The sequence below is a fragment of the Rattus norvegicus genome, chromosome 1 (genome assembly GCF_021556685.1).
Source record: "Rattus norvegicus strain SHRSP/BbbUtx chromosome 1, alternate assembly SHRSP_T2T, whole genome shotgun sequence".
NCBI lineage: Eukaryota > Metazoa > Chordata > Mammalia > Rodentia > Muridae > Rattus > Rattus norvegicus.
In genome coordinates this window covers 269,745,662-269,759,283 of record NC_141534.1, presented here as the reverse complement: position 1 = coordinate 269,759,283, position 13,622 = coordinate 269,745,662, and the positions used below count along the sequence as shown (strand labels likewise).

The window sequence follows — 13,622 nt, the reverse complement described above, 5'->3', positions numbered from 1 at the left end:
TCTGATTTACTTAGGGTAAAGCTCCTCTCTGTCCCTTCAGGATCCTGTGTGAGGGGCTTTGATACAGACACGGCTGTCTGTAGTGTTTACCTTTTTATCCTGGTGCACATGCTGTGATTCTAAATAGTAGGTTTTTGTTCGAATTTGCCTCCACACTGTTTCTCAGAAAGCTCCCTGCGAGTACCAGTAGCGTTAAATGTATTGATATAGAATTGCTTTGTTAACTCTGAATATTAGCCCCCCGTTTTAATCTGACTATATTTAATCCCTATTGGAAATGAGAAAATTATCATAGCTCCCCCTACATCCCTGTGTGATCATTTTACCATTTGACTGCTGTCGAGCATGTATTATTATTTTTATTTTAGTTATTATGTGTTTGGATGTGCACGTGTGCAAATGTGTGAGCTCACGCCAAGTGTGTGAGTGCCAGTGTGTGCCTATGAGACGCCCTCCTCCACGGCTCTCCCTCCATGTTTGTGTGAGACACACCTAGGGGCTCCCTGGCTTGGCTATGACTGAGCAGTGGGCTGCAGGAGTCCTGGCCTGCCTCCCAGCACTGAGACTGCAGGCACACGCACACGCGGTTGACTAAGGACTGGGGATGGACCTCTGGCCCTGGTGGTTTCAGGTAAACACTTCACTGCCTGAGCCAACTCGCCAGCCCCTGGATGCCCCAAGGCTTGTGTGTTGGAAATATAGTCCCCAAGTGGCCATGTTGAGGAAGGAGGCCCCAGAAGCTGGGGTTTTAACTCAGGACATGCCATTTGGGACCCATTACTGAAGGAAGGGGTTGATGTAATCCTCACGTGACATCTGTTAGTTAGTTTGAAAGTGGGTTATGCTGGACATGGTGGGCAATGCCTTGAATCCCAGAACTCGGGAGTAAGAGGTAGGAGGATCTCTGTGAGTTCTAGGCCAGCCTCTTTTATATAGTGAATTACAGGCCAGCACAATGGGACAGACCCTGCCTTTTGAAGGTAGGTTATATGACAGGAAGCCACAGCCCCTGGGTATCCCTGGCTTCCTGTCATGCCATCTGCCATAGAGTCCTCACCAGAGGACAAACAGATGGCCTTGAGTTCACTCAGGCTTGAACTTCCAGCCCTCAAAGCTGTGAGCAAAATAAACCCCCACTTTAAAATAAAAGGGCCCAGCCTTAGGTGTTTTGTTTTATCAACAGAAACAGACTAATGCACCAGAAGAAAACACTGCTAACGTTAAAACTGTGTTTACATTCTGGATAGCAGAAGCAGGCAGAAGACTAGGCCTCCTGTGTCTGTGCCTGCGCGTATGTGTTCATGCATAGAGTAGGCACACATGTAGGTCAGAGGTCAATACTGGGCATCTTCCTCACTGGCTTTGGTCTCTCACTGGACCTGAAACTTACCCTAAGGATCCCCCTGTATCCTCTGCCCCCATTTCTAGAACTAAAATCTCGCACCAGGGTCCGAGCTATTTTATATAAGTTCTGGGCTCTGAACTCAGGTTCTCATGCTTGAGCTGCAAACACTTACTCACTGAGCCACCTCCCCAGCCTGAGGAGACGCTGTTCTGTGAACTAAATCTATCTGGGTCTAAAGCAGAGGTTCTCCACCTTCCCAGTGCTGTGGCCCTCTTAATATAGTTCCTCACGCTGCGGTGACCCCCAGCCATAAAATTATTTTCATTGCTACTTCATAGCTGCAACTGTGCCACTGTTATGAATCCTGATGCAAATATCAGACTGACTGACCTTTGACTCCTGTGAAAGAGCTGTTGGAGTCCCCAAGAGCTTTGTGTGTGACCCGCAGGTTGAGAACCACCGCTCTAAAAGACCACGCAAGCATTGTGGAATCATGGTCAAAGGAACATTCCCAACAACTCTTATTTTCCCAGGAGTGGGTTACTTTACCGTAGTGAAATTTCAAGTCATTGTTTTGCTAACGACTTAATCATTGGTTGTTGTAGTGTTTCCTGGAGCCGGATGCGTTCTGTCCCGGATTCACAGATTTCTAGATCCGATGCCTACTGATCACTGCAGAGTTCTCCTCCTCCCAGGTTTAACGAAATAGTTTACATTTTTACTATTTTTTAAAAAATGATGTGCGCTGTCTGTGTGTGGGTTTGTGTGAGCCCAGTGGTTACAGCCTCTGGGAGAGGGCTTGAGGCGGGGCACAGGTGAACAGCCACCTGACTCAGGTCCTCTGGGACACCAGCAATCCCTCGTAACCACTGAGCCATCTCTCCAGCCCCACTCCCCATATTTCCTTGGCGTCTTTGGTTGGGGATCAATTTCCTTCCTGTTTGAGTCGATTCTCAGTAACATTTCCAGAAAGGCTGCATGAGAGGTCACTAGAATTGACGCATAGCTGATAATTCCTTGTTCTAACCACAGGCTCGATTGGTCTGGAGTAGATATACAAGGAGCTTGTGAGTGTGTGTGTGTGTGTGTGTGAGAGAGAGAGAGAGAGACAGAGACAGAGACAGAGACAGAGATGTCTTTGGCACTTTTCTCTGAAAATGTGAAAAGCTGTGCTCCATGCCTCTGCCGTCAGAGTGGCTGCCAGTCTGATGGCTGCCCACTACTTTTCCTTTCATAACTTTCATAATCTGTTTTTACTCTTGGGCTTTAAGACCATCTCTGTGTCTCTGGACTTCTGAATTCCCACCAGAATACTCCCAGCTATACAGCTATGTGTCTGGTATCTTTTTAATCCTCATAAATTAGTAGGAAGGTTAGTGAGCAGGTTCCCTTGGGGGATTAGTTTTTCCTTTTTCTTCATTCCTGGTACAGTTTTCCTCTATAACTGTATTGGTTTGAATATAGAGAGATTTCCAAACTGAATGCTTAAATATATTTAAGAAAACACTGCCCCCAAAGCAGTCTTACCTTAAAATTCTTAGCGCACACCAATTATAGAATGATCTTCTAAAATCTTAAAGGCAAAGTACGGAACTTCATATTGATGTGGAAAAGGTTTGGGAATTGAATCCAAAAGCTGATGATGTAAAGGCTAGATAATTATCGAAATTAAATATTAGGGCTTTCTAAGCAACTGGCTTATTAAACCAAGCAACGGGCAGGCTCTCTGTTTGATAGACACTGTCACTCTCACACTTGTCCTGTCTTGGCCTGTCTTCATCACATCACGGTTTAGATGCCTGTAAACATGGATCACCTGATTATTCTTCAGGAGCCATTTTCACACGTCATGTACGTAGGAACCTTCCGGCAGGTTCCGGCAGTGCTGGGCCTTCTCCCTTCTGCTCACTGGCATCTGCGGGCTGCTGCCCTGAGCTAAGTGCTGACGGCAGGTTCTCCTCTTCGCTTTGCTGCTGGGCAGGTCAGCTGTTCCTGAAGCTAAGTGCCAGCTCATCAGGGCCGTTCACCGTGCTACAGGGCAGCGTTTGCCCTGAGGTAGCCCAGGCCTTGCAAGCTGCCACACCGGAGTTCTTCATTCCAGACTGCACTTTTAAGTAGCTGTTCGTATCTCTGACTCAGACTATTTTATAAGTGCCACTTAAAACAAACAAACAAAAAAAAAGGACCTGTCCATCTAAAAAATGTCCTTGCAGCAAGGGCTTCAAGATGCTGCGTTTTGGTGAAGAAGGAAGCCGACGGGCTCTTGAGTTCTGACATAACAATCCCACTAATCCCATACCTCTTGGTTTGCTGGAGCAAAGGTTCCCGTCCTCCCTCACTCTCCATCTCTTTGATGTACTTGCATGGCCACAGGCATCTCTAGCAGCAGAATTCTCTAATTTCAACAGAATAAATCCTAAGAGACCTAGCTCTGACTTAAACCTCTGTACTGTGTGTTCTCAGTCTGTCTCAGCTCTGTTACAATGGGGCTTCTACTGCTGCCACCTCACAGAGATCTGTCATGATGTCACATGGATGGCCTGAAATTGTAGCAGCAGAGAGACCTATTTCCCTATTCAACTTGAGAACCTTATGTTCTCATCTCTAAAATGGGTACAAGGGCTGGAGAGATGGCTTGATGACTAAGAGCTTATACTGCTCTTGGGGAGGACTGAAGTTTAGTTCCCAGCACCTACAGGGTGCTGTTTGTATCTCAAGCTCCCTGAGAAATCTAATACCTCTGATCTCCATGAGCTCTTGCACACATGTACACATAGACACAAACGCATACATATTATTTAAATATATACATATATGTCCCATCTCCCAACACACACACACACACCACACACACACACACACACACACACACACACACAAATCCTTTAAATAGGAATAGCAATGGTAACTTGAAGAAAAATGTGAGTATTAGTAAGAACATATAGAAAGTGCTCTCACTAATCCCTGAGCATTTTAAGGGCTCAACAAGGGCTCTCCACTGTCTGTAAGTGCAGTGATGATATTTTTAAATCATTGGTATCACTGGTAAGTGGGTCAGTTGCTGGAGATTCCTCTTGAAGGACTGTTCTGTCTCCTAAGGGGAGCATCTGCCTTCTTGTACAGTCGTGAAGGGCTATCCTGTTTCGGTCAGACACTGACTACAGAACAAGGTCTTAGCCCTTTGACTTAAACAAATGTTAAACCTTCTAGATGCTACTAGAGAGGCTGTGAGATGTTCAGAAGATCCCAAGAGATCTTGTTACAGTGCAGATTTTATACTCTGCTGTTGTGAACCAGTGATTATTTTCCATCGATTTAAATTAAAGGCCAGAATTTTTTCATTTTCTTTCTTTCTTTCTTTCTTTCTTTCTTTCTTTCTTTCTTTCTTTCTTTCTCTTTCTCTCTCTCTTTCTTTCTTTCTTTCTTTCTTTCTTTCTTTCTTTCTTTCTTTCTTTCTTTCTTTCTTTCTTTCTTTCTTTCTTGTCTAAAACAGCCAGGTTCTTGCTATTTTTCTGCCCCTCACTTCTCTGAATCGTGGCACCAGGTGGTGGCAGCAAACACCTTTAATCTCAGCACCTAGGAGGCAAGTGAGTCTAGCCTGGTCTACAGAGCAAGTTCCAGGAAGCCTGGGCAATGCAGAGAAAGGGGGGGGGGGGGAGGAGGAGGAAAGGAAGGAAGAAAGGAAGAAAGAACGAATTCCAAACAAAAAAAGAATGTTGACTTGTAGTCCTGTGGACGTCATTGTGTATCAGAAACTGCTCTTAAGAAAGGATTTATTACAATTCCAGATCACAGCCTCACTGAGGGAAGTCAAGGAAGGAACTCAGTGCCTTCACACACAGAGTTCTTGTTCAGAGAAAGAACTCATAGCCAAGTACAACGGAAACCCTAGAGAATGCTGATCGACAACGGGGGTTTATACGATTCAGAACCAACTGCCTAGGGATGGTACCGCCCACAGTGGGCTGGACCTCTTATATCAATCAACAATCAAAATAACCCTGCCAGGTATGCCCAAAGACAGCCCTAGTGACCAAAAGGAGAAAGTAATTGGGGACATTCTCTGAGTGGCACAAAGCAGACAGATCCTTGGGCGGGCCCACTCCCTTTCACCTGCTTCAGTCTAATTTAAATGTAAATTCAACTTTCATCAACCGAATATGATTTGTTGCTGTGATTTTCATTAAAACTACTGAACATTTCTTATGCTGAGTCATCAAGGCTCTAGCTAACTTTATCTCTAGCCTCTTTGTCTGGTACTTTTTTTTAGAAAAAGCATTTACAGTGCTAATAAAGGTGACAACTGCCTGGGTCCTGCTTACACGGAGCCGCAGTGCATGATGGGTAGGATAGAAGGCGTGTCTGCCATTTGGGGAGAGCTTGTGCATTGGTGGGTGTTGCTGCAGTGCACAATGGGATAGATTGTCGGTCAGTCTTTGTACCTGTTTTTGTTGTTGTTGTTTGTTTTTGTTTTTGTACCTGGTTTTTTAGGAGGAGCTCAGACATTGGTGGATGTTGCTCAGAGCCTAGGGCTCGGGAAACCTTGCTTTGATCCAGCACTATGGAACCTGGCTCCAATCTCATTGGCGATCATTTTCCTTTTTGTTTTTGTAAAATGAATTGATTAGGTAAGGTGGGAATGATTTGTTGTGTGTTTATGAGCCCTTTCTTCTAATGAAGGCTTATCTGGAGGCCCAGAAGATAAAGCTGGAGAACTGACATTTCTCAGGAAGATTCTGAGGTGGAGCCTAGACCTACATTCTTCCGGTTGCTCAGCCCTAGAGCAGCCTCCAGGAGCTTATCTGTCAAGCCCTTGGCTTTAGTGGTAGAAAGCCTCCCTCTGGCTCCCTCAAGCCTAGCTTTGTGCTTGAGGGCATAGAACGGGGTATCATGTGACCGTGGTTTGCACATAGTACTAAATATAAGTTTGTTCTTGACTCCAGTGGGTCAAGGTTATTAGGAACCCTGAAAACCTCTGCTACTTCAGTGTTGGCTTTTTTGAAAGGCTCGATAGCAGGGGTTTGTTGTTGTTTGTTTGGGGTTTAAGGAGGAGGGTTTTTGAACTTTTTTTAAGTCTTTGAGGGGGGTGTAGAAGGTCACTGGAAGGAGCAGAGTGGAAACAGTTTTTGGTATTACTATCTGGATTCTGGCTCACCCTGTGAAGCTGTAGCTAACCCAGCTAGCTCCTTTTGATGGAAAAAGAAAATGATGTTTTTGGAAGACACAAAATCTGAACCCAAACAGAGATAAGACACTGTGCATTTCCAAAGTCAACAGGAAAAAATTTCCGAGTAATTAGTGTGCTGGAGACCGTAAGTAAAACAGTCTCTCATTAGAGAGTAGATGGAAAGACTTTTGTCAGTGAGTTACCAAACACACAGGGAAATGCAGAATATTAAACTGAAAGTCCCCCGACGTATCCTGGTGAGCTGAGATGGGATTGCTGGCTCAGGGAAACATTTTTATTTTATTATAACACAGAACACTTTTTCTTCTTATTAAGTCTGAGCACAGCTTTCAAAGAGAAGGTTCTGGAAATGTAGTGACTTTGGGCAAGTCGTGGAGAGATAGGGCAATGTGGTAGCATTTCCACGACAGGCATGTTTTTCAGGGTATTTTTATTCTGTCCCCTACTTATGAGTAGCAAAGAAACCGTAAAGTGCAGCCAGCTGGGCACAGTGCCAGGGGCACCCTGCATTCCTCGGGGAGGAGCTTCGACTGCAGTATTTTGCTATTTTGCCACTGCTGTCTTCATGTGTAACTCATGAGGCAAATGAGAATGAAACTGATGTACAAGTTACGAAAACGCACACTGTAGCAAGTCATGCTGATTTACTCAACAAAGTGGGATCTCATCATGGGGCAGTAATGTATTCTTTTCCTTATAACCTTCCCAGGTTCTGGGACTGGAGTGTTTCTACATCTTCTTATTTTTTTAATTACAAATATCACTAAAGAGAAATGCCTGTCTCTTTTTACAGGGAAAACAGAACGCTTTAATTTCTCTCTACCAGGGAGACCTAAGAGCCAGGGCAAAAAGATACTGTTGCAAGGGGGAGGAGCCAGGTTTTCCAAGATGTGGAAAACCTAGTGTGAGAACCTCGCAGGAGAGAAGGCAAACAGTCAGGTGACCACTGCCAAGCGCATTCTGAGTGTTGTTAGTCTCTGTACACAGAATCCATGCAGTTGTGGCCGTGGGCACTGACATTGACTCTTTGTCTGCACGTGTTCCGTGAGCAGAACTTTATAGAGAAGCTGGAGGTGTGGGCGTGGCATCCTGTGGTCTTCACATTTCACTATGACAGTGTTCAAGCCCTACAGACCCAAGTTCAAGTCCCTGTTTACCTGCCTCAGAGCAGTGACCCTGGAAAGTTTAACTGTTTTTGGTAGTTTTACTTTCTTCCTCTGTTAAAAGGACATTAGCAGTGGTCTTTACCTCATAAAGCAAACTCTCTCAGAGTCTCAGAACTGACTCCATGGGCTCTGCTCCGAAGCGGTGGGTAGACACAGGGTCCAGCAGTGGAGAGACAGTTGGCACCACAGACTCTTCCTGGTCTCTGCTTCCTGTTGAGGCGTGGGGTAAACCCCATGGTCCTTTTAACTCTCAAAACCCATCTCTTTTGTCCTCACAGCTGAGCTCCAGCTGAGGCTGGTCTCCAGGGCTGAGGGCTGGACATCATTATAACACAGATTCATTTTTTCCCATCTTTCTAGACAAGGTCTAGAAGGTTCTTCTTCTTTATTGGATATGACCTTTTAATAAATTTGCCTTTCATAGTGGAGCCATTTTTCTTACAAAATTCAATTTGCTTCAGGCTTCTGTCCCTTGTGCTTAGTCTGAAAGATTAGGTGAGGGCCCTGTGGTGGTTCATTTCGGAGATCTGCCGCATCTTGTTCATAGCTCATCATAAATTACACCCTGGTTGGCTTCATCTGCCTTGTCATTGCAAAGGTATTCTCAGGGAGGTCTTTTAACGAATGGGATCTGTTGTCAGGTTTGCTGTTTGGGGTGTGTGATTCCCAGGTCAATATAGCAGTGCCACAGGCCACACCTTACTGCACCTGGAGCCACTCGGGCCCATCGGAGCAAATGGCGAAACCCAGCTTAACCTGCAGAGAAATTGTCTTCATACTTTCCAGACTGCCTTGGGCAAGTCCCTGAATTCTTTGGCCTTTAAAGGCTTCTCGACTTTCAAACTACAGTGTAAAGTTTCTCTCAGATCCCTGCCAATGTGTTTTAGAATAGCATGCTCGAAACTGTGGTTAATAGTTACACAAAGCTCTGGTCGAATAAATCTATGAACTGCTTCTTACCTTACTCATCTCTTAGTTAGGTGGCACATGGGTCTATTAATATTAAATCTGGCTGAGAAGCCTGTTCAATGACATTTATTACTCAAGCATTTCTCAAAGACAGGTGGGCACACCACTGGAAGCACTCTGATGTGTTTCTTTGCCATGTAACAACCACTTTCTCAGGAGCAGTTACAGAAGCGGGGATTAGGAAGCACCTCAAACTTCAAAGGTAGCCTGGTCCTGTCAGGTCAGGGACACCCAGGTCCCTGAGTTTGTAACACACCATAGCCATTTAACTACTAAGTGGTTGCGTGTTTTAACTGTTTGGCTCTAATAAATTGTCTGGTTAGACAGAGGTCGTATGTGGAGGAGGCTAACTGGGGGAATTGCTTTCTTGATGATAAAGTCTCAATACTAAATGTTCTCTGTTCTCAGTTGTCTAGTCTATGAGGGGCTGGAAGCCATACTTTTAGCCAGAACTATTTTAGCTCCAGAAAGTAGATGGGGCACACTATCCTTCACTCCTTTCTTCCCTTGATTCTCTGTATGTATGTGTATGTGCACATGCATGGGCATGTGAGCAAGTGGAGGTCAGTGACAACTTTATGTGTCATTCCTCAGGCACTGTCTACCATTTTGGATGAGACTGAGTCTCTCATTCACCTAGAACCTCACCAAGACTGGCTTCCTTTAAGTTTTAAAAGGCCACCAAGAATAAAGACAGCAACTATGGTAGACCTATGTGGTTAATGTTCAGATGGCAAACGTCTCAAAATAACAAAATAGAGCACCAGGGCTGAAGTATGAACCACTGTCACAAGACTTCCAGGCAGCAGGTACAATCAGGTTTCCATCAATGTAAGTGGCCTCCTGGAACCGGCTGACACATGACGGCTTTGCAGGTGCCAAACATTTTATCAGTGAGTGATTTAGCTATGGCCCTCTGTCTGGCACCTGGTACCTTGCCAGGTCAGGAGAACATTATCAGAGGCCCTGAGTCTCAGGCCGTGGCCCTGCGGTAGGGTAGGACAATGGTGGACTCTCGAGTATGGTGAGCCACTGGAGGCCACTACAGATCAAACCTGTTGGCAGGAAGAGGGACAACTGGACTCTTGAGTTGATCAAATTTGTTATTAACGAATGTGTTTTTGTTTAAATCACATTTTGTTTGTGAATGCTGGACTTTACATTAAATCGCGGTCTCAGAATGGTGCTGGTGGTTGATTCCCTGTTGGAGGAATTCAGGATTCTTCCCTCCCAGTGGATCTCCTCCTCTCTCCTAGACCATCCATGTATCCAATGCTGAGGGTCTTAAGTCCTTTCCCATTTAACCTGAGTTCCCCAGTAGGCAAAAGTCTCAGGTGTTCTGACGTAACTGGGTCACCCAAGTCCGTGTCCGGTGTTCCCAGGGGTGCCCAGGTGAAGGTGCAGGGTGCCTTTCCACATAAAGGCATTGCTTACACCAGCTCCTGATGGAAAACGGTTCAAAGTCAACCCCTGCCAGGGCTTTATCAGTCCCCAGAGCCAAGATGAGCAGCTGATAATGAGAAAAGCCCCTGCAGTTGCTGCACCTTCCTTATCTTAGTATTAAACATGTAATAGTAAAAAGAGAGAAAACTCGCCCATCTGGTTAAGATGGAAATTCATTTAGGGAAAGGTGGGTTTCGAGGGGGAGGAGGATATCATCCTTCTTCGGTGTCACCTCTCGGAGCTATTGGGAAATGACAGTGACCAAAATCTGCACTCCGGATTGTGCAAACTGAGCCAAATCCTAGGAACATTCTTGGCGTGCATTCTCAGAACCAGCCAGCCTTCTTCAGAAGCCATGGTGTCAGGGATCTGAGAGGTCCTTTGGGCTGTGGGAATGCTGGGAGGAGTGCGCTGTAGGTGAGGAAGGTGCTAGAATCACACAGGAAACTCCCCATTCTTCCTGGGCCAGCAGCACACCCACGATACACACCCCTCCCTGACTTAACTCAGCCCACAAACTCCTGGGAAGAGAGCCAGGCCCAGCCTAGCTTCTGAGCAGTGGACTCAGTCCTTCTGTGCACCAAGGAAAGCAAAGCCAGAACCAGAGGCTGGTACAGGTTAATGCCGGAAATGACGGCGGTAGTGGACCCTCGCCACATCTCTAAAGGCTGCAAAGGTTTGAGTGACATTTTGTGAACTTGGCATTCATGTGTCTATCAGGGGACTGTCTTAGAGAGAAGGAAGGATGCAGGGCTCTTTCTGTTGTTTAAAGCCATGGGATGCCTATCTTTTATGTTAACATAGAAATAACATAGAAATCTATGTATTCCAAAAGCACATACTGACATAAAATGCTTATCTCACATGTCAGCATATGTGTAGACATTAATAAACAGGGCTGTTAAACTGGGCAGGACTGTTTTATACAGGAGCACAGCAGGTGGGCAGGCTAACCCGTTGGGTACTTTAAGGGCATCCTCGGCGACAGTGGCCAAACACTTGTGACTGTGTCTCTGAGAGTTTTGTTTCAGTTTGGATGCTGCCCTGGGATATTTTCTCTACAGTTTTGTTTTAGGGAAAGACTTTCTTCTTCCATGAGGCTGGGTTACCTTGGTTTCTGGAGAGCAGGCAGTAGGGCATGCCACAGAAGGCAGACGGGCTCTGTGCCCTCCCCCTTCGATGCTGGCTCTGTCTGAGTCTCAGCACCTCCGGTCAGCTCAGCCTGGTTCAGCTTTGTCATCCTCCCGGGCACTTGGAGGACTGGGGCACCTGGGTCTGCTTCACATGAGCACACTTGTCAGGAGGCATGACGGCATTCAGGGTTGGCACGAGGTAGATGATGAATAATTCATGTGGCCTCTCGAGCTTGTAAGTTTTTCCAGTAAAAGTAATTCTCAGAGCTCAGGCTTTAACAACCGGGAAACACGATCCTGCATTGGCTATTGATCTGTCTTAGACAGTAACTGGAAGATGGACACTGACAAACATTGGAATAGGAAGTTTTAAAGTTGACAGTAGCCCTAGGTGGGCGGTAAGCCAGAGTCAGTCTCAACGTTTCCCTCCCTTCATCCATCCTAACTGAGGGATTAGATCACGGGATTTTTACATACTCTCTGACCCTCCTTGAAGGCATAATCTAAATTTTAATAAAAATACTGTGTATGGTATTATCATTAAGATGTGTTAGTGTGTGTTTTCTGGTTAAAAAAAAAATACCTACAATTCTATGATTTTCCTAAAGAGGTCATAGCGACAGAGCTACAATGTCTCAGGATGTGTCTATTTAAATACACGCTCGGTATGATCTATAAGATGTGATAAAACTGCTATCTTATTTTTAAATAAATTCAAGGTCTTTTTTTTTTTGCTTGTACTACACAAAAGAATGGATGTTCATCTTGGTTTCCAGGAATGTCAGGGTAAAGGACAGAAAAATCTTACGTGACAGAAGAGATTCTAAGCCAGTGGAGTTAGCCGTAAGTGGGTGCTATTTCTAGAGGCTAAACCCGGAAGGAGAATCTTTTTTTTTTCCCCTTTGCTTGAATTGATTCCCTTTCTATTCCACGACATATTTTGAAGGTTTCTGGCATCTCCACTTGCTGCCAGCTGGAACTCACTAGTTAACATGAATCTCAGTCATAATTAGATTGGAATTCGGCGAATTATTTCAAGACTTAAAATCGGACACTCTTTATGTTTGGAGCAAGGAAGGGTCTCATTGCTCTGTATCTAAAAAACAGAGCTCAATACAGGACTTATTGGCAATACAGTCACTATTGTTTGTGTCTTTCTAACCAGTCCAGGCTTGCCTTAGATTCGCTATGTAGCCCACGTTGGCCTTGAACTCTTGGCTGTCCCAGGCATCAGCCTCCTGAGTGCTGGGATCACAGCATGTGTTACTAGGCTTGGCTATAACAACATATTTTTATGAAGTTGGTAATTTTATGAAGGGATACATTAAATGGACAGGAGTCTGACCATAATTAAACATCACTTCAGTCCTCACTAGTTGGTTCCCGGATATTTTCAAACAAACATGCTTATCCATCCCTTTCCCTACTAGAGTAGATCCGGTCCCTTCTCATAGAGTACCTAGAGAGCTTTAGGTTTAACTGCTTACTGAGGGAAGATTTTTGATGCCGTCATTTGTTCTCCTCAGATATAAATGAAGTGTATGAGCTAGCATTTACATATGATTAATAGTAATTTAGGCATCTGAGATATCAGCCCTCTATTTTATATTTAAATGTGACTGCTGATACCTAGGTCTCCATCATTTGCATACACACTTTAAAGGCTGCCATGAAAGCCAGGATAATCATCAGGAGACGTTTAACCAGCCTTCCTGCCCTGTCACTCATTCCCACAAAGAGGGAGAGTGTGTCTGTGCGCCTCTAGGCTTCCTGGGAGAGGATGGAGACCGTGGATTCACAGCTACTTCAGCAAATGAGCTCTGCCAGGGTCCATGAACGTCAGCCAATCAGAGCATGCGGTTGCCAGGAACTTGCGGGAGGAGTGAGGACCAATAGCAGCCAGGAGCATAGAGCACCCGTCCCAGAAAACAGCAATAGCAGGGCTTTGAGAGCTTCTGTCCAAGTCTCATCTCCCCACCATGACAGTCACTCTATTTCCTGGCTTATGACTACACCAAGCTGCCTCAAAGACCTTAATCTGACGGACAGTATGAGTCCAGAATTCCCTTTTTGATGGCGCTGTTCAGGGACCCATACTGCTTGCGTTTGAAGCAACCTTTCAGGAGTTGTGGGGCGCATGGTCTTTGTCAGCATGGTAGCAGAGTGACAAGCACCTCTTTATTGACTGTTTCATATAGGAGTCTGCCTCTGTCTTCATATAAAAGACTATGCTGCCCAGGTGACTGCGACCGTATTAATTCACTCAGGCCTCTCCTTTTCAAGGTTCTTGTCTTCACTCATGAATTTATTGTTTTTAACTTTCAAGTTACTCTCACCATGATAGCCTCTAGTTGGTAGTGCCAGCTTTGGTTTTTTAC

General features: G+C 45.2%; 1 protein-coding gene across 34 annotated transcripts in view; it reads left to right on the top strand.

Moving 5' to 3' along the window:
• The window catches only part of Ablim1 (actin-binding LIM protein 1), a 296,678-nt gene that overhangs the window by 65,359 nt on the left and 217,697 nt on the right, over positions 1-13,622 (top strand). For 12 of the 34 annotated variants that reach the window (XM_087552273.1, XM_087552217.1, XM_087552212.1 and 9 more), the window contains exon 1: positions 10,678-10,787. The exons of the other annotated variants lie outside the window; for them this stretch is intronic. In XM_087552273.1, the coding sequence (XP_087408399.1) occupies positions 10,733-10,787 (55 nt within the window). In that variant the 5' untranslated portion in view covers positions 10,678-10,732. Of the gene's footprint in view, positions 1-10,677; positions 10,788-13,622 lie in introns of those variants that run through there. 34 annotated transcript variants of the gene reach the window in all.